General features: G+C 33.4%; 1 protein-coding gene across 3 annotated transcripts in view; it reads left to right on the top strand.

Moving 5' to 3' along the window:
* CSMD3 (CUB and Sushi multiple domains 3) overlaps window positions 1–21681 on the top strand; it is a 575335-nt gene that overhangs the window by 88567 nt on the left and 465087 nt on the right. For all 3 annotated transcript variants that reach the window (XM_057367689.1, XM_057367683.1, XM_057367675.1), the window contains exon 3: window positions 16913–17025. In XM_057367689.1, the coding sequence (XP_057223672.1) occupies window positions 16913–17025 (113 nt within the window). The remainder of the gene's footprint in view (window positions 1–16912; window positions 17026–21681) is intronic.

Genomic DNA, 21681 nt, shown 5'->3' with positions numbered 1-21681 from the left:
AAAAAAAAACCAAACAAAAAAACCACAAAAAAGTAACCAGAGGTCCTTCCTAAGGGTTAGTAGCATAAAAAAATTAAATCAGATGTCAGTGCTTCTGCAGTCAGTGCAAGCCTTTAASATCTAAATGCAGCAACACAGATAGTTATGCAGAACTGTATTTTCATTAGTATTTACAAATTCAGTCATGAATTTATACACTTTACTTATATGGTCCAATATGTTTCCATTTTGCATCGTAAAACATTCTACACATCTAGTTTTCAAGGTGTGTAAGAAACTTAGGTTCTATAYATCTGTAGCATATATACAAAGGACTGAGGCAATTTTGCTTGTTAAKTGTTGCTGCCTTATTAAACAAGTTGTGCACAAAAATGAATGTGTGTTTTATCCAGTTTTAAACAATATTGGAAGTTCCTCTGAGGTAAAATAGATTTGCTTTTCTTGCTGACAGCTTAAAGTCACTTTCCATATATCCAACATACAAAAAATTATATAAGTAGACTAAGTTTAACTGTGATTTTCTAATACTATAAAAGAAGAATCTTTTCTTGCCAAATGCTCTTCATTCTTCACAGTGGTCTGAAAGAAAACAATAAAGTCTTCTATTGCTAWAGTCTGCAGGTGGACATTTCTCTAACAGTTTTTTACAAGGTTGTTAAAGTTGTTGATGAGAGAGCTTCTCTAGAGTAACCAGCACATATGTACAAAGAATTGAGCTTGTATTTTTGGGTGGAATATTGGGTGCTGGATGAAGTGAAATGACAAGGGCCTAGTACGATATCTAACTAATAAATGATAAATACAAAAYTGAGGAATGTTGTGGAGATAGGATGCTGTAAATGGCTTAGCAGACGTACATATCCCAAAGGGAACACACATAAAAATGCCATCATTCTGAATGGTGACAACAGCTGTATTTTTAGGCTATTTCTCTACTGTAAATTTTCATATACTGCAGTATTTCAGTTGTCATTTAGAAAGTAGTAGTCCATAAATTCCAAAAGATTCATTTAGTTTGAAGGAAACAGTAAATATGAAAGAACATAATTTTCAAGTAGAAACCACTTACACACATTTTCTACCATGRCAAAATCTGGAATTAAGTCAAATTAATGTTTGGKKTTTTTTCCTAATTTGAAGCTAAGTAACTTCTTAGATTACTGCCTTCATTACATATTACGTTACTTAATAATCCAACATTACAAACAGGGCCTGGATGAAAAAAGCACAGTGACATGCTAATCAAGGTAATTTATTTCACAGCCATTTGAATATTGATAATTTAAAGAATATTCTTGGCCAGTTCCATTGTAAACAGTTTATACCAGACTATGCGAAAAAAATCATGGTTATAATGATTTCTATTAATTATTTTTATTTCCTTTGTGATTTCAAATGAATATTGGAAGTGAAAATATATTTAAACATAGAATTTAAAAAATATTTAAAATGTAAAAGCATCACAAAATCCTCCATGTGTGTGCACACACACACACAAAAGAAAAATCAACTAAACCTCTTGGCTGGAAAAAAAATACAAAGAAATATGAAAAATTATATTATATGCTAGGTAAATAGTTTGACCTTTTTTTCCCAAATTAAAGACTATAGAAAGTATTATTAAAAAAAAATTATGTTTCTACATATAGATATTATGGATATAARTAAGTTGTATTATCAGGATGTGTATTATAAATTCTACAATTGTGGCTGAAATCAAGAGAAGTAAAAAAAAGTTATATGGAGATATCTTGCTCTTCTGAAGTTAAAATGGAAAACTAGCAATTTAACTAGGGCTTTGCATGARAAAGTAAGTACTGAATATATTTGCAACTTCCACTTTCATAATATTACTTTCACTGTCAAGATATTTTCTACAATTTATCTCTCATTCCATTCCATTGCACACTCCGCTGTAAAATTGTTTTATCCATCTCTATCTTACCTTTCTAAGACCATCCTAAATAATCATCATCTCAGTTTCTTTTTTTTTTTTTTTTACTTAACCATTTCCTATTTTTAGTTCCATCTTTGAACAAAGTTTTTTGAACATAATTTTTTTAAAAAATTGTTAAAATTACAAAATTACAAAAATCCCTCAACTGCAAAAGCTCTACACTAAAGCTTCCATTTCTATCATAGTATTTGCACCTGTAATTAGCAATATGCTGCTAGGCTTTCAGCTTTGGATATATCGAAACTTGGAATTGCATTTGACATGATTGTTCAATGTTATATGGAGGTTTTAAAAACCTCTCCTCTTGCCCTGTGTTTTGGATGAAGTAGGTTTAATCTTTCTGTATCTAAGGTTTTCTTGATGGTTGTCTGGGGAAATTAAATCTGGTTTGTTTGGGTTTTTCCCCAGTCTATTATAGGACATTGATTTTTCTGTTTAAACATTTTGCCRTTTATAACTGCACTAAGTTATTGATCAACATGCTGTAACAGCAGGTTWCATTATTATTGTAATGTGATCCAGACATTTATGGAAGTGGTTCTTGAGACTGATTTATGAAGTGCAGCTGTAACAAATTTTTCAACTGATAGTAAGCCACAAAGAAATCAAATCAAAAACATGAGTTGCTTTTAAAAAAATAAATAATTATAACCTTCAGCACACAAGCATTTTTATTTATTGTGCTTTAGGTTTGGTTGTTTTTTTTTKTTTTTTTTTTTTTAATAAAATGTGTTTTCTTAAAGAAAGTGGGTTTTTTCAGATCAGTATTTACCCTAGTGTCCAGTTATTCTTGGTATTGAATTCAAAGGTAAAATTTCAAGACAGGTTCAAGCAAGATCAACTTTGCATGTTCTAAAAAACCCAATTCACTCTGTGTCCTGTTAAATGGACTGTGTCTGAAGAATATTTTGGAACTGATCTCACACTTTGTATTGTGTGACTCAATGGTTTGAAGAAATTTTATCTAACATTTTTGTAAAGCATATATCCCTAAAACACAAGGAAAAAGAAAATGTTTGAAACTTCCCACACAGGCTTTTTTTTTTTTTTTCTTTTAAATTATCAATTACAGTAGTAAAAAGTAACAACTCTAATTCCTTATGTTGCTATGAAATGTGGGGATGGAGTCAACTCATCCTCTTTTTTGTGAGATATCCTGTCTGCAGTAATGATTATTTCCTTTAAAAGTCTTGTTTACTCCAATATCTGATTCTGTTAATGTCAACATGGCTCTGATATGGAAGCAAGATAACACAGACTAACCTATCCTTTGATGATTGCAAAATAGCTCAGTTAAGGGGACCCATATTTCCATTACAAATTTATTTTTATTTAAAATTAATTGAAAGGCAAATGCTAGTTGCAGACCTGTCAATCCAATGCCTATTTACAAATGCACATTTTATGTGCACATAGCTATTAACCAATCCTAAATACAGAGGCAAACACAAGTTGCATTTTCTTACCCTTCTATTTCAGCAAAAGTAAGAGAATATTTGAAAAACTCTTTTTGAAATTAACGTGGTATTTCTTTGTTAATTTTGGAGATATTTCTTCTTTGTTAGATCAGTTACTAGAAGATTATGAAAAGTGGAGGTTTGAGTAAGGTACCTGATACACTTCTGTTATAATATTCATATTTTCCAAGTCAAAATGTTTAATTTAGATTTTTTTCATTGGAAGTGGGACCTTATCTTCTATTTCAAACTCAAGCATCCTTTTCCTAAAAAATGCTTTTCATTTCCTGCTATAATTTTTGCTATGGCATTTCATACGTAGTAATGAATATAGAATTAATTATTTACCTGCCATGAGACTGAAAATTACATGTTTATGTTATTTATGTTTATATAATATATAAACTGTGTTTATGTAATAGATACATTCATTTGGAACCCTTTATTTCTCTGGGTTTTTAAAGACCATTATAGGATCACATTTATGTTTTGATGGGATAAAAAGGACCTCAGGTACCATAACATTTTTCCTAGGTCTGTCTTTTCTAGAATTTTAGATCTGTATATGTAAAATATTTTCCATTATATCCTGGTTTTCTTATCTTCTACTTTCTGTTTAATTTGATTGTCTGTTTTGTGGCCTCTGTACCCACCCCAACCCCAAGGGGATTTCAGAATGGATATCGGAAATTCAGAGCTTAACTTCTCACCRCAGTGTACAAAAAGAAAATCTTTATTAATATTTATGTTTTACTGCAGTGACTTAGGCTCTTCCTTGAAATGCCATATGCTCCAAACCTCCAAGTGGAAAGATAGGCATTCCCAGTAWTGGAGGAGAGATACCTTTATTCCAGCATCTTCCATCACTTGCTCTTTCCTGCATATTCTGCTTATATGTTCTTCTTTAGAGTGAACAGGGGTCCATGAGAAAACAAAGTTGGTTTTGACTCAGAGTGAAAGTTTTCTGGAAGAAYATGAATGAGATAAAGTCCATGGGGTTTTTCATCTGTTTGTCTGTTTTAGCTATTGCAGCTAAATTAGCTGAAGAATCAGCTGGTTTTATTCTATTTGTTGCCATTACTCAGTATTAAAAGACTGAGTTTTTCATATTAAAATCATAGATTCTTAAATACATGCATATGGTTTGTCCTCTTTCACATGCCATGCTACTACAAATTTATCCCTATACTAGAACAGAAATAACATGTGTGGTGATAATGTCACAAGCCTTTTGCTCATGGATGAATTCCAAAATGAAACAGAATATTTAGGATAAGTTGAAGCTGTTCTGGAAGTTCCTGGCACCTACAATGGTGATAAGCAAAATATGGCATCTCTCCTTTCCATATTGTGCTATTTTCACACATTAAGGAAAAGTTACAAAAGACAGTCCAACTCATCTAAAAGCTTGTTGTCACTYACAGAAGCAAATCCATTTCCCATGTTCGTCTGACTTGAGCTGTGTGATCCTTCTCTTTTTTCCATTGGCTTTGGCACTAATCTGGCATGTCACTTAGCAGATATGCTTCCCTTTGCTAACTGAATTGATTTGGGTTTCTTTTTAAAGCATTAGTTCTTCATCGGGGTGGTTAAATAAATTCAGAGAGAAGGGTGCAAATGAATAGAACCAGTGTGAAGTCAATGTCAGAACACTGGAAATTTGGAAGGAGCAAGTTCCTCTCCTTYGGTGCTTTGAAAGCTCCAAGAACTGCTAAAATGTAGTGTAGATCTTCACCCAGGTTCAAGATGAGGACAATAATATTGTCACAATGACCCACCTGCTTGAGGATAAAAATATGCCTGCTTGATTTTTTTTTTTTTTATTTTTTTTTTAATTCTAGTTACTTTAAGGACTTAGGATGTTTTCAAGTGTTCTAAATGTTATTGTTTTGATATGTTTTGTTCTCATCGGTTTTTCTCTACAAGTAGCAGGCAAATCCACACCACACTAGGTTTTTAAAGACTATTTGTACGGTAGTGCAATATCTGGTTTTTATTATCATTTGAAGTTCTTACTGAAATTTTTATGTCTTTTAAAAAAATTGACTACTTTAGGAGAGATAATTATTTACAAAATCTGTTTAATTTCTGATGCTAGAAAAAAGTRGAGAGTTGTTTAATAAAAGTTTTATACTGATAATGGGTGATGGCAGTTTTTAGAAACATGTTTTATACAGAATATAATGATCACACCAGAACGTGATGAGTACTTTATTGTTTTGTTCAAAGCAGCTGTTCAATTAACAATGTTCAGCCTTGACCTATGATCATTATTTTAAAATAATRGATTGCATGAGCAGTTTGGCATTTTGACAGGAAAAAAATATAATTTGGCAAAAATAAATTAGTTCATAAATCATATGTCAATTTGTTAATGAATTTTTTAATAAAGTATAAGATATTTTTATTACCATTTTCAATGAAGAGTAAAACTTGAACCTAGTTGGCCACTTCTACTCAACTGAGTTTTCTTTGTTTTATAGACTATTAAAACAAATCCTGTTTACTTATTTTAAACTAATTGAATTGATATATAAAAATTGTAGGAGTTACTCCTACTCAAATTTTAATTGGAATACTTTTAAGGAAACCTTTACATTTCTAACTTTCTTCCGGTTTTGATGGGTAAGTAACTGCTTCTTTAGAAGGAAATTTGAAAGACCAAAGATCAGCTGAATTTTACCAGGATATTGCAGTTCAGCCTTGCAGTACTCTCAACTGCATTTCAAAACCTTTATTAACTTTGTAACATGTACACATGAATGGACACAAGCACATCCAAAAACACAAACCCTAAAGAGATTCAAACTTAATTGCCCATTGCTCAGTAGATAAGTGTTATCCCTTTGCAACACACTCCTGAGATTTAAAAGATTTTTTTTTTTTTCTGAATTGGTGCATAAGAAAGAGCAGTAGAGGTTGTGCTGGGTTGGCTTTGGCTGGCTGCAAGATGCCCACCAGCCCCTCCATCACTCCTCCTCAACAACAGGACAGTAAGAGAAACTAAAATGAAAAAACTCCTGGGTCAAGATAAAGATGTTGAGATCAGTTCCCAATTACTCTCTTGGTTTCAGCTGGGATAGAATTAATTAGCTCTATTCCAGAAAAAAAAAAAAAAAAAAAAAAAAAAACCAGAACATGGTCAAAGGGATAAAAATACATGAATTGGGAAAAATTAATTTAATTAATTGCCAATTAAAAAGAGACCTGGATGGCGAGAAACAAAGACATAACCTAAAACATATTCCCTACATTCTCACCATTTTCTTYTCAGCCTCAGCTTCATTTATTCCCCCTTCCCTGAGCAGAACAGAAGAGATGGTGAATGCACAGTTTCAGTTACTCTATAGCAATATATTTCTGCTGCTTCTTTTTCCTCACACTTTTCYTATTCCAGCCTGAGTCTTCCACGGGCTGCAGTTACTTCAGGGAATATCCACCTGATCTTGTGTGGGGTCCTTTACAGGCTGAAGGACCCCCTATTCTTTAGCACAGTCCTCCATGGGCTGCAGGGRAATCTCTGCGACAGCTCCTGGAGCACCACCTCGTCCTTCTCTGACACTGGTGCTCWCAGGTCTGTTTTTCACACTTTTTTCCTCAGCCCTCTCTGCTTGTGCAACATTCTACCCCTTCCTAAATGTGCTTTCAGGGAGGCACCACCRGTTTTGTTGRTGGGCTGGGGTGTGATTTGCAGTGRGTCCATGGGAGCTGKCTGGAGCCAGTTGTGTCCAGTGCACAGCAAACCCTGGCCTCTCCTAACAGAGCCTTCCCCACTGCCAAAACCTTGGCACCTGAGCCCAATGCACTGAAATTGACATATTATAGAGCTTCAGTTTAATTCACTGCCTGCAAATTGATTGATTTCTTGATTCATGAGATTTTCACATCCCTCCTAAAGCTTTAGCAATTCGGTCGGTGATATATTGCTGAACTCTGAATTTATTTATTAGTTATGTGTCCAATCCCTTTCTGGATCCCTTTAAATCTTTGGATTAATTAAAGAGCTAGTTCAACAAGGTAATTGAACTTCATCTTATTGGTTTTAGTTTGACACTTTTCAATTTAATTAATAAGTGTGAGTGTAAGTGGGTGACTTAATCGCCATCATGAGTGATTGAGTGATCCAAATAATCAGAATTTGTTTGGAGTTTCATTGATCCTCACTTGGATTAGCTACTAATGTTTGGTGACTTTTTAGCTCTTGACATTCTTGGAACTTGTTATTAGGATATGGTCTTTTCTGCTCAAAGTTCAAACAGGCGTGGCTGCATAGAATATGGATGTGAGAAAAGACCAAGACACTGAAAAGTTAATGGGAGATTAGTTTTACTCTTGCAGTTAGTRGAATCATCAAACAGACATAATCATGGAAATGTTGTTGATGTTATCTGTCAGATTAGATATAGAATTATCAAACCTTCAAAAACTTAAATTCTTATATAAGATATAAATAGCGCTATTTTGCTCTAAGAAATGTGGTGTACTAATTTTAAAATATTTTTCTTTTAAATGCAAAACTTCTTTTCTTTTCATTCTTCTATGTAGAAAAGATGATAAATTTAAGAAACTCAGAAAACATACCCCAAACATATACTGTAAGGAAAGTAGGGTGCTTTTGTGCACATGTAGAATCATAGAATCTTTGTGTTCCCTTGGTTCCTGTCACTGGTCACCACAGAGAAGAGATCAGTGCCTGTACCTCCTCTTCCCATCACAAGGAAGTTGTGACTGCAATGAGGTCTCACCTCAGTTTCCTCTTCTCCAAGAAGGTGACCAAGTCACCTCACCACTCCTCACACAGCTTCTCCTCAAGGCCCTTCATGATTTTTCCTTCCCTCCTTTAGCTGCTCTCTAATAGCTTTGTATTCCTCTTATATTGTGGCCCCCAAAACTGCACATGGCACTCGAGCTGAGGCCACATCAGTGCAGAATAACGTGGGACAATAATTTCCATCAACTGGCAAATAATGCAGTGTTGGATGCATTTTTAACATGTACTTGATGTAGAAATACTCTTGTAAAACTTATACAATTAATGATTAGTGGTAGTACTAACAGAGATTTGGTTTTTTTTCCCTCAGCTATCGGTCCTAGGGATACCTTATTGTGGTCTTAAGAAAGATGGGAACATACTTTCAGTAGGTCCGGTAGTGATAGGACAAAGGTTAATGATTTTAAACTAAAAGAGGTTAAATTCAGACTGGATATAATGAAAAAAGTTTTTACAGTGAGGGTGTTAAGACACCCACTTAAGTGGGCCATGTTGCCCAGAGAGGTGTTAGATATCTCATCCCTGGAAATATTCAAGGTAAGGTTGGAGGGGGCTCTGTGCAGCATCGTCTACTTAAATATGTCCCTGCTTGTCACAAAGGACTTGGACTGATGGTGCCTTACAGCCCAATGCTTTCTGTGCTTCTGTGACTTTATTTATCTTCAGGACTGTGAAAAAGAGCTGYCTCTCTGCAGAGATTAAGGTTTTTTAAAAAGCTTGGCTCCTGATATCCAATTCTTTGGACCTGTTCCTCCCCTGGAAGARCAGCACTTTCCAGCTTTGGTGTGTGCTATCAGAGTAAGGGTGTTAGAATTGCAGAGTCCTCTCTCCTGTGGTGTTTGTGATAACTTAGGTTTGTTACTTGGACAGCGGCTGTTATCACACAGAATCATTTGAATCTGACACAGTGTGTCTCATGAACAGTTAAGGACTGGGTCTGACTGCCCAGAAGGCTGAGACACCTCCTTTCTTGGAGATTTTCAGAATTTAACAATATAAAGCCCTGAACAASCCGGTTTGACCTCAGGCCTACCCCTGCTTTGTTTGTTATCCTGTTATTTAGTGCTGYGAAATAAGTATTCTTTATAACCAAGCAATCTTTTTATGGTAACTTTCAAATGTATTTTTTCATATTTTGAAATTAAAATTTTTCTATTTATTTATTTGTTATGATTAATGTAATTTTGGTGACCTGCAAGCAAAGACTGTAATAGGAGTGAAAAAATCTCCTTTCTTTTGTGGCATTCATGCTACTTTGCAGTGGATATGGAGACAGTAAAAAATGCTAAAAAGATTAGGACTGCGCCTCAAGCACTAGGCTGTGGAATTTGATATAGAAATCCAATATCTTGAGATGTACTTCAAACTGAATGATCTGTATGCCTTTGTGTRTGGAATATTGACTGTTCAGCATCCAAGAAGGAGGAGAAGCATATTTTCTGGATGACTTAAAAGGTGCATGGTTTTATTCAGAAGCAAAGATATTTGTAGTTAACAGCTGTAGGTGACTTTACCTTTGAAAATAATTTATTTTGTTACSCTTTCATATACTTAAAAGCATTGTTGATGTTTAAATAATGTATATAATGACATAGAAGATATTTTGTATCACCAAAGATTTTGGCAGCGAAATGCATAATTTTTAAAAGCATACTACCTTGCCTTTCCTAGCATTTCTGTTGACTGCCATTCACGGCTGACTGCTGTCACTATTTAAATAGCTTTTAGAGCTTTTGAAACTTCCTACTGGTAGATGCTCAGTTTGCTGTTTAGAGATCAGAGAGGCTGTTGTGGTTTAGCCCCAGCTGACAACAAAGCACCACACAGCCACCCCCTCACTCCCTGACCAGCGGGAAGAGAAATGGGAGGAAAAAGGGATAAAACTCATAGATTGAGACAAAGACAGTTTAATAGGAAAAGTCAAAGCCACGCACATAAACAAAGCCAAACAAGGAATTAATTCACCACCTCCCATGTGTTCAGCCACCTCCAGGAGAGCAGGGCCCCATCAGGAASAACAGTGATTTGGGAAGACAAACACCATCATTCCAAAYCTCTCTCCTTCCTTCTTCTTCTCCAGCTTCACATAATGAGCATGACACCGAGTGGTTTGGGATATCCCTTGGGTCATTTGGAGTCAGCTGTCCTGGCTGTGTCTCCTCCCAACTTCCCATCCACCTCCAGCCCCCTCTCCAGCATTGCAATATGGGAAACAGCAAAGGCACTGCCCAGCAAGAACAAAAGCATCCCCTTATTATCAACACTGTTTTCAGCACAAATACAAAYCATAACCCATATTAATCAGYGTGAAGAGAATTAACTCTACCCCAGTCAAAATCAGCACAGATGCTTACATGTCTGATGAATTTTTATGGAAGTGACACAGAAAAAAAGATCACAGAACAGACTGAAAGAGAAACAGATGCTAGATTTTATATTCCCATGAAAGKGGGCAACCAAAAAAACTAACAACCAAAATATGGGATGTCAAATTGGRTACACTGAACATTTAAAATCCACACTTAATTAAGCAATCACATCTTCTCTTTATATCTCAGCACTGAAAATAAAAAAATGCTATGACATGTAAAAATAAGGGGATTGGGTCSTCAGTACCAAATATTTGATGAGAATTAAATGAAAACAAAATTGTGTCTAGAAAAAAATACTGAAGAAGGTTGTTATTTTAGTTGAGTAGATGCTGATCACAACAAATGCAGCAGCAAATTGGGTGAGAAGATCATGCTTTTATCTCAGAAAATGCAAATAAGCAAACCCTTCTGCTGAGGAATTTTTTTTTTTTTTTTTTTTTTTTAATAATTAGAGCTAGTGAGAAAATGTTAAACAAGTATCTGGCAGGCAAAAGATCTCACTAAATATGAAATTGAATCAGTGTAGCATCAGGCTAGTCAGATGTTAAATCTAATCATCTGATACTTAGAAGATTAATAGAAGTGTATATGAATACAAAACCACACAGACAGGACTCCARCAGCTAATAATGAATTCATTAGCATGTGGTCCAACAAGACCAAGCCCAACAATACCTGACTAAGTTTAAGATATATTTATTTGCTAAGTATTGACTGGTACTGTCTGCATAAATAACAGGTAACAAGTTACTGGGCATAACAGCAAATAAAATGACTGGTAGAAGGATTATAGTTAGCTTAATGGGACAAATCCACTGGTGATGCAGGTTCATTCGTATATGTGTCAAGGATTTTGAGGATAATATTCTCTGAAGATTATCAACTTAAATATGTATAATTAAGGCCAAAATTGATAGTGGAAGAAATAGAAAAGTTACACTCATGAAAAAGGAAAAAATGTAATTAGAAATATTTTACCAGTTCTTTGAAAATATCAGATATTTCAGTTTCCTGTAAACAGTTAAATATGGAATAAAATTAATGTTGTATTTGGAAAGTTTGTCTTCATTTGTGGGGAAGATTCTCAATGAAGGTATACAAAACTTTGTTTTATMTTTTTTTCTTTTATACTTGKCATTTTGCTTATTATGCATGTTCTTTTTCRGAATCCATCTTCTCCTTTTGACATTAAGAATAAACAATTCTTTGGAGATCAAACTAAAAGTGAGAATGTATGGGCTTTGACACACTTTTTAATTTTACAGTCAAAGTTACAATAAGTTGACATGTTAACATGTTTTATGTTCCTGCATCCTTTTACATAAATTAGGGACAAACATTTTGTGCACATTTCAGATTAGACTAAAACTCTTCCTGCTGTAAAATTTCTGAGATATAATCAAAAATTTATTGAGATCAAGTGAGACTGCTATTTAATTAGAAAGTCTTTTTAGTGAATTTCTTCAGATACAATCCAATCCAAGGTGGAATATCTAGAGGAATGGTATTTTCTTTGGAAATCACTAACACAGTGTAGAAAAGCTAGAATCTTGTGAGCCTGAAAACAAACAAAAGAATAAAATGAGCTGTTAAAAATACATTTTAAAAATTACATACTTAAAAGTTTATTCAATGCTTTGTCAAACAGCAAATATCTAAGATCCACAAGCAAAGATAAAAGTCATCTTATTTATCCCATCACAGTCTCAAGTAAACAATTTACCGAGGAGCACTTTTGTATGACTAATCAAGATTGCTTTCCATAATTTTAACTTTGTAATTATGAAGTGATTGGTCTATTTTGATCCTGGAGCTGGGAGCTGATCTGATGAGTTTAAAGTTCAGCATGCAGCTTAAAGTTCATGTGATATAAGATTAAAGTTATATCACWAGGACCACAGTAAAAACAGAGAACTAGTGATTGATCAAACTTCAGAAATTTCCAGTTAGAACTCTAAAGTCTTGGAAACTACAAATCTAAGAGATTTTTCATTTAAAATGATGTCATATRTGATTGAAAAAAGACAGTGGGAGAGATTAAAATAGATTATAATTGCTTTTGGAGTAGTAGTCTTTAAAATATACTTTAAAAATCAAGACAGGTTCAACTGTTTAATGAAGGTGTCTTATTTTATTGAATCTATAGCATGTGAAGGAATATAGTAACCTGCAAGAGGAATAAATATGGTGACACTATGCAAATTACATGTTTGAAAGAAAATAATTATGTCATTTTCAATCACTTACGAACACAAAAAATATTACTATATATTTTCATATAGATTCAAACATAATTACTAATGCTTAGAATTGAATTATTTGAATTTATGGTGATGGAATATTTAAAAATTCCTGTGTATATAAGACAATGTTTTGTTGCAGACTCCATTTGACATTTTCCATTAATGAAAAAATAAATTAGGATGGAGTCAGAAAACACATAAGACACATTCCTTCAGAACTAGTCTTTCATCTGGAAAAAGACATCCTTTAGTCACTTTATTTGTACATCAAGAAACTATCTGCACTTGGATCCTGATTGCTTAGAGACATCTGAGGACTCAGATAAAATCTGTATTATTTCACCAAGTCTTAATAAATAAAAACATAACAGTGAGTTTAACAGCATTTATTACTAATCTGCTTAAAATATTACTAACTTTTATACTCAAAGTAACTAATTATTTTTTTTTAAATGCAGTTAAAATTGTGCAGAATCTTCCTAGAATAGACCTCTTTTCTCTGGTGGTCTGTGGTGCTTTTGGTGTCCCTTTGGATCCTCAACAACCTTTTCCTTGGGAGGATAAAGATGGCAACATTGAGTAGTTATGGCAAAAAAAAAAACAACAATGAGATGAATCCTTTGTCAAAGAGTCGATGGTGATGATTTTTTTCTCCTGTCTTGGAGCAATTTAATCGCATTTCTCACATGTCCTTTCTCTGGCTCTAAGGCAATGAGTGTTTCTGTTCTCCATTCTAATACTGTAAGATGATTGCAAAAACATTGTCAAATTCCTGTTACTGAAATGACTTTACAAAACATTGTAATTTTGCATGCAAATAATATATTAATTCTGAATACATATKGTGTCTCCAAATGATGCATCATCTTTAATTTCACCATATTTACTGCTGGAGTTTTAGAATTTCTGTGCGCAATAAGTTTTTCAGGATGAGCATCTGGTCTTTCTGCTGCAGATAACTTGAATAAATAAAAATATCTCTTAACCTTTTCCTACACTCCCYGAAATATCTATAATCTTGGACTAGTACATAATATATCTATTTCTTGTGGGTGTTAGGTGCCTGTCAAGCTTATTAGACACACTATAAGAACAAAACAAATACATTAATTCATATGCAGTGTATTTAGTTACAAATTTGTATCACTGTTCTGTGTTTGATAACRCCCTGTAGCTGAACTACATCATCTAAATCAAATATTCAAGTAGAATTTCATAATTCAAAATTTGGCTTTTTAAGAGCTGAAACAGAAATAAGTGTATTTTCGTAGACACTGCCTTTTTGTTCCCATGGCTTCCCATGGCTACTCAAGCCAGTATCAGTTACTTGTGGGATCTCTCAATGAAGTCAGAGTACACTAAATGATCTAATTCAAAAATCAAAAAGGGAAAAAAGAAACAGAAAGTCAAAAAAAAAAAAAAAAAAAAAAAAAAAAGAAAAAAGCACATCTGTTCTAGTATAATTCTTTTCCTGCTAAAGTGGAGGACTATAAAGGAATGATTGAAGAGCCTAGCACAAAATGTAGGCATATCTAGAATCCTTAAGGGCTCCTGCCTGGCCTCCATCTCCTCAAAAAAACATGGATCTCATGTTGGTGCAATGTCATATCTATCCAATTCTGTGTCAATGTTTCGAATATCTCACACTTTCTAAACAAGCAGTAGAGAGTCACCTGAATAGCTCCATTAAGTATTTTAAATTTGAAAAAKGTTGATAAAAATGGAATGAAATATGCAAATGGAATGTAAAATGGAAAATTGCTGTAGATAAAAAAACCTCAGCTACTAGAGGAAATTTAAATTTTAAACATGTTTAATATGCATATGATATCTACTTAACGAGATGAATGCTTGTTTTGCATAATTGTTCCACCTCAAGTTTTACTTTCACCAGAGTACTCAGTTAGATATTCAGTTGTGACTGATCTGAATGAGTGACAATCAGATCTATGCACATACATTATCTTACAGGTATTTTGCAACTTTCCTGCAGTTATGATGTGCTTGCTATATTTCATTTTAAATGGCAATGAAAAACTATTCTGGGTAACATCTGTGACAGTTTGTGGAGCTTAACATACAAATAAGACTTAAGCTCTGAGGTCAATGTCCTGTTGTATCTGATGAATAATTCTCCAGCATTAGCTTATTTCAGCAGTCAGAGTGAATTACATTAGAGTTCTTTCTACAAATCTTTCTAAAAATACTGAGTGATATTTGCATGTTGAATTTTTACTTATTAAAAATTTTAATGACTTTTCTATCCACTAAACCAATAATATTACCTCTGAATTTCTTCATGTCTTTTTAAATCTAGCAACCAAATTAAAGAAACAAGCTTATCCTTTTTGACTAAATGCAACATAATGATGGTTATAAAAGACCCACCGCTGAAAGCTAAATGGTATCCAACAGCTCTTATAATGATCTGCTTTGCATCAGGAGCTCTAATGTTTACTATGCTAGTAACAYACGTGTTCATTTTTAAAATCCACTACTCATCTAAGCAATGCCTATGCACTACTTATAAAATTAAACACTTTGGGATAACTGTGTATTTCTTCTCTGCTGGATATGGGTTTATACCCACAATTCTTTTAAATTATTGAGTAGCTAAATTGATACCATGTAAACCTACTGTTAGATGCAAAAAAGTTTTATTCCAATTATTGGTTTGGTTTTACATTAGGCCAGCTTATTTTAAAGTATTGATACTTACCAATGAATTAATGTATTAATTGGTTGATGACCAAGCTACCAGAAAAAAAAATGCATGGGTATTGAATTATTAAAAAGTTATGCATATGCATGTTTTGGAGATGTAAGCATTTTGTTACCTTTTTTATTTACAGAAAAAAAAAAAATCCACCCAATCAAATAAAAAATGCATTTCCTACATCATARATATTCTGTACATAATTCTCCAGCTTTTCAAATTAACATAAATTCATGTTTTCCAGTTTTGTGGTTATGTGATATGAGTACTATTATCATCAGACTTTCATGCCTRTCATGGCTGTAGCCAATGGCATAAATTGGCTATTGTATTGAGGAGGGGTTTTTTTGGTTGTTGTTTGGTTTGGCTTTTTTTCACAAAGATTGGCTAAGAAAAAAACATCTATAGAATACTCAATAATTTAGAGTGTCTTTTAAGGACACTAAGTACATAGTGACCAGAGAAAAATATAGAACTTTTTACGATTCCCACAACAAATAAGCTTCATGGTAAGTTACTGATACATTATACAGACCTCATACAAATGTCTTAAAGCTAAAAATAAGTAAAACTTTGAGTAAATGCTAATATTGCAATTACAGTACTTTCTTTTAGCAAATAATTTCCTGACCTTTTGAATTCTGGGCTTCTCATCACTCTATATCCTTCCCTCTAATGAGACTAGAAATGCTGATAATGGCAGGACATAACATATCAGTTAATTTGCGACTTCTGAAGACTGAGACTGAATTTCAGAATGAGCAGCAGTAAATGTATTAAAACATCAGGAAACACCACTGGTGTTTGTTATTACATTGAGCAAAATTAAAAATATATGTCATTTCTTCCATTAAAATTATCAGAATTTACATATTTCTTAAAGTGTGCTCAACACCTATGTAACTATTAATAYAGCTGCATTTTTTWAAAAAAGCAAAACAAAAAACTGAACCAAATCCAAAAACTCCCCAAGCAAGGAAAAAAATCACAGTGAATTTGTTCTAACTATGAAAAGAGAAAATGCAATGTATTTCTGAAAATAACCCTAAAGAGTGTAAATTGTCTGCTGACTGTAATTTCTTTGGTTGTTTTCTTTTTTTTAGCTACTGATAAGGTGAACCATTTTTAAAGTCCAGTAGCTACATTTTACTATCATTTATACTAAATATAGTTTTATCAAAGTGATGTATAACATCTTGTTTAGTGTCCATGAAAGACAAATTTTATATTAATTASTCAATTGTCATATAAAAATAATTTTTTCAAGTAATGTAAGCTACATACTTTTAAGACAGGTGTCCTTTCCACAATTAAATGCTATTTGGAAGAGCAACTTTTCACACACAGTTTTATTTTCCAAACAATTAACCACGAGTTGTGCTTTTTTGTTTCTTAGGTTAACAGGATTTCATCTTCCTCCACCTGTGACAAGTACAAAATCTGTATTTTCACTGCGCTTGACAAGTGACTTTGCAGTTAGTGCTCATGGGTTTAAAGTTTATTATGAAGGTAAGACATTCTTAACAAAACAATTTTTTTATTCCTCTGGTCTCTATWCATAATGAAAGGGAACGTTCCACAGAAATGTACACAAATACGCATCTACAACCTTATCCAAGTCACAATATTTGCTTTCACACATACATAGAGTCATATCTCAAAACAAAATATTTAAAATTCTACAATCTATATTCCCATCCAGACACAAGTATTTTATGACCTTTAATAATTCTGAAAACTTAATTATAATTGTTATGGCCCTTCTGACACATGTTTATTCAAATTAATGTCAAGAATTTACTTGTAGATAGTGGAAGCTGCAATTTTTATTGATAGATTCCTTCTGATAATGTTTGTATAGGAGAAGTGCTGACACAGTTCTCTGAACAGACATAAAGCTATTTCTCTACTGCAGTTTTCATATTTGTCTGTAGCTTTCACACATTCATTGAAGTTAATGAGTTGGAAAATATATTCCTGAAGTCCAGAAGTTCATGGTATTGTGCATGTATATATATGTATTGTGTATGTATGTTCCAGGAAGTATCTTGTTTATGAACAAGTTCAATTTATTAGTGTTTGAAGAGTTGGTTTACATCATGCATTCATTTTTTAAAGCTATTGGTACCAGGACTATGAACTCTAACTAGTGTTTATGGGATATAAACAGAAACTGCTGTTTTTTTTCTTTTTCTTTGCTATTGTATTTTGCRTATTGTTTTTTTCATTTTTGGATTCCCCCCACCCCCAACCCTTTTTAGAAGACATTTGGTGTTAAGACACTTAGTTTTTCTGTTTCCATTGAGTGTCTCTGTCAGCAAAGTAGGAGCTAGAGTGAACTGCCTGGAGAAGCTCTGAGACCATTGTTGCACCCTGCTCAGTCCCACCTGCAACAGAAACTAATCTGAAGAATTAGCTGAGTAACACTTTGATAGCTAGGAAAATGTCCAAAACTTGGTAATGAAGTGAAGGGCTGCTGTAGAAATATAGCCCAGAATCATTCTGTAGTAAATCACTCTGTAGTCTTCAGCCATTGATAGAGTTTATCTGCAGGTACGATAATTTAGAATGTTACTTCTTATAGAAATTTCCTCCTGTATATCAAGATATGAAATAAAAAATGTAAAATAATTTTTAGTCTTCTTGTTCTTTGAGTAATTAGAGAAAATAGCTGAAGTGATTACAGACTATCTTTTTTTTTTTTTTTTTTTTTTTTTTTTTTTTTTTTCTGGCTGACACATAAACAAGAGATAATTTAGAAAACAGAAATTCAGGCCATATGTAATAAATGGTTTTGTCCAGATTACAAGTACTCTGCAGTCTGTTAAATTTTCAAGCATTCAGTAACTTTGTCCAGCAGCAGCATTTTGTACCATTATTGTTCTATTAAAATGTACTGTGCAATTCCTATGGATTTTTAACTATGCACAATATAATATATGCTTCCCATGCATGTTGAATTCATTATATATGGTATAATCTATCTTTTAAACAGTTTGCTGAAAGATTTTGCAYTGCTAATTCTAACAGACAACATATTATGAATCTTATGACAGAAAATAATTAAGCCTAAAATGGAARATCAGCAATAGACTTGCACATATGACTGACTCCTCACATAGTTCCTTTCTAGGTGAAAATAACATGCTGCTTAATATAATTCAAATGTCTAGGTCAGTGTAAAGTCTGGGGAAATTTTACTTTCAATCACAAAGTGAGCATTTTTGAAAAAAAACATAAAATTATTATATTGAACTTGKGACTAATCTTTTTCGAGACTAATGTTTTATTTTGTGAAATTAAGAATATTTGAAAAAGTTAGGCTGGAGCGAGAGTTTACGTTCAATGGAGTCTCCCTTAGCACAGCCAGATTACTGTTTTAAGATCTGAATCAAGGTAACTTCATTCAGTCAGAGAATTTTTCTTTCAATACCTGTGACTTCACATGAAGCTACCTGCCTCTATACCCAGAGAGCAAAGAAATGAAAGCTCGTTGCATTACATTATATTCATTTAACGCATCTTTCCTTGATGTGCGAGAATAGATGTATTTAAATGATAATCACATCAGGGCAATTTCCATTTCTGTTCCTGTACTCTTTGTGAATGTGTATAACCCTGCAATCAACATTTTAAGATCTGGTTCTACCTAGTATCCAATTTTCAAAAATTTTGATTGCCCAGAAGCTGCTTCTTAGCTTCTTGATGAAATATCTGCATACTTAGTACCCCTAAATATCAGGCCACATAATTTAATGCTTCATTATAGATTTGTAATTTGAAATTTAAGCTAGGAATCATTAACAACCCTTCATTGCAATAAAGAAAAATGATAGAGGTGGCATGAGAGGATATGGTGAGAAGTAGTGACATATATCTGAAGAGATTAGATCCAGTTGTGATTTGAAAAAGAAGGAACAYGTCTTTCATAATTGGATCATTTAAAACACTTACTTTTGAAATGCTTTGAAATAAATTAAATAGCTAGGTGGTTACATGGAATCTGTTACTGTTCACTAGTTAAAAAGAAAAAGAATAAACAAAACCTCCAAACATCTATTTTTCTGACTTCTCATCCTYGACAAATTTGCAGTTGGGCTGAAAGTTGACAATGAATCTGTGGTGGACTTTCTTTATGATATAAACAAACATATTAATCATATTATAGATTAATAAAAATCTATATGAAAATATATAAAATTATATAATTAATAGAAATATTTTGCTGAGCCACCATATGTAATACACTGCAATTGCATCCAATCAAACCAAGTGCACTTAAGACTACACAAATATCAACWCTGGCCTGCTAAACACCAATATCATAAGCCTCAGTCTGCAATCTGTGTCCCTCCATTCTTCTCTCCTTGCCTTCTCTGTCTTCCTTTCACCCTCTTTCTTTCCTCTGTATCAAGTGGCATATTTGAGTTATCTTTGGTACCATTATGCACATGTTTCTTCATGCTCAGCTTCTTTGTTATTTGGAAAAGAGCACATCTGATAGATATACCTCTCTATATAGCACAATACTCCTGAAGAAAAATTATTTCATGAGAGAAAACTGGAACAGATTACTCAAAAGTAATAGACTTACAGTGACAACAGAAAATGGTGAGGTGCACTAAAAATTKAGGGATTTAAGAAAAAAACTGGAGCTAATTTTATCACTGTCTAATGACACAGCATTGCTGGTTGGAGTAAGAAATGAGGAAGGTCTAAGTCTGCAGATTCTGTGCCTGTTTTTTTCTAAAGAGGTTTTCATGGAGGCTTTTTAGCAGCTTTCAGGCTCTTTACAATGTGTATAGGTATTAATGTCTGGAGYGGGAATGCTGTACTTAATCTCCTATTTGATAATTTAGGCTGTCACAGTGTAGCTGTGTCCTTTTATTTTATTCCTGATGAGGTTATTTGGTTTTAGAACAGAAGAGATGCACTTTYCCATTTCCTGTTGTCCTAAGATACATAAGCAGCTTTATTCATTGATGGTACGGGAGGGGAAATACAGCTGCTGAGAAAGAAAGCAGCGCAGCAGCTTGGCTATACAGCAAAGGGGATTCTGTGGACCTAGTTCTGCTTTGAACAGTGCTTCCTTCTGTTCCCACTGGGTTATTTTACAGCCATAAGCAGGTAGCTGACATCATTGATAAAATCATTGACTTAGTTAAGAGGAGTACTGCTAGAATTTATGGCAATCTTTATTCAAGGTAAATATGATATATATCTTTGTGTTGTCCTATTGGTCATGGCAAAGAATAAAAAAAATAAATATACAGATTACACATGCAGTGAAAACTCTGAATGCCCAGGAGGCAAATTGCAAATATTTAGCATAATGGTATGAAATATAACTTTATCTGGTTTGTACTGCTGCACATAATTTTAAAGCTGAATTACAAAACAGAACTATTAGACAATGTATAAGCAATGAAATGGTGTTCGTGTTTGTACTGCTATGGAGTTCAGCAATCCTRATGAAATGTTTTTGAGAGGGGTTGGGGAGAAGTATTGGAAATTCAAGAATGATCACAGCTTTATGGATAATGGGCTGTGGGGAAAGAAAGTAGGGAGCAGATGGTGTTTATTAACAGAATAGGATTTCCATCTAGTGACTTCTGTGGACTTATGATGTATTTCTTTCAGCTATATTAAGAAAAATTGGTAGCTGATGTACAGGATTATTGAAGCATGTAGATAAGAAATACTAGTAGGACTTAAATCTGCCAGGATGTGGGTGCTAAAAATAATTTTGGCAGTTGGTATAGAGCTACAGAATGTGAACAAATAGGGTAAACTATTTTTAGCTCTCCTGCATATCAGAATTCAGAACTGGGGCTGCACATAATTTAAATCTTGGATTTAGGTAAGGTTCATGAAGTACTAGCTGTATTAAGCTAATAATATCACTGCTAGCTTAATACAAAATTTAAAAGAGTACTAATGAATTATTGTTTAATGTTGGAGTGCTTTCTATAAGAAKTCTACTGAAAAATTGTTTGCCAGGTTGGAGTTGTAAAAGCCACAGATTTTAAGCTGTAAATTTGTCACCAGGCTTACTACCTGTTGGATACTTTTGGCTTTTTTTGTTGCTGTTCAGATTTTGTCATAACTGTTGTGAGTATGGCTGCCCTCTGTCATTACATTGCTTCAGCAATCCCTTAATAAAAA

The sequence above is a fragment of the Malurus melanocephalus genome, unplaced genomic scaffold (genome assembly GCF_030028575.1).
Source record: "Malurus melanocephalus ecotype Western Australia unplaced genomic scaffold, MMel_1.1 scaffold_3, whole genome shotgun sequence".
NCBI lineage: Eukaryota > Metazoa > Chordata > Aves > Passeriformes > Maluridae > Malurus > Malurus melanocephalus.
Note: the sequence above shows the minus strand (reverse complement) of the source record. Positions and strands in the feature narration are given on the sequence as shown.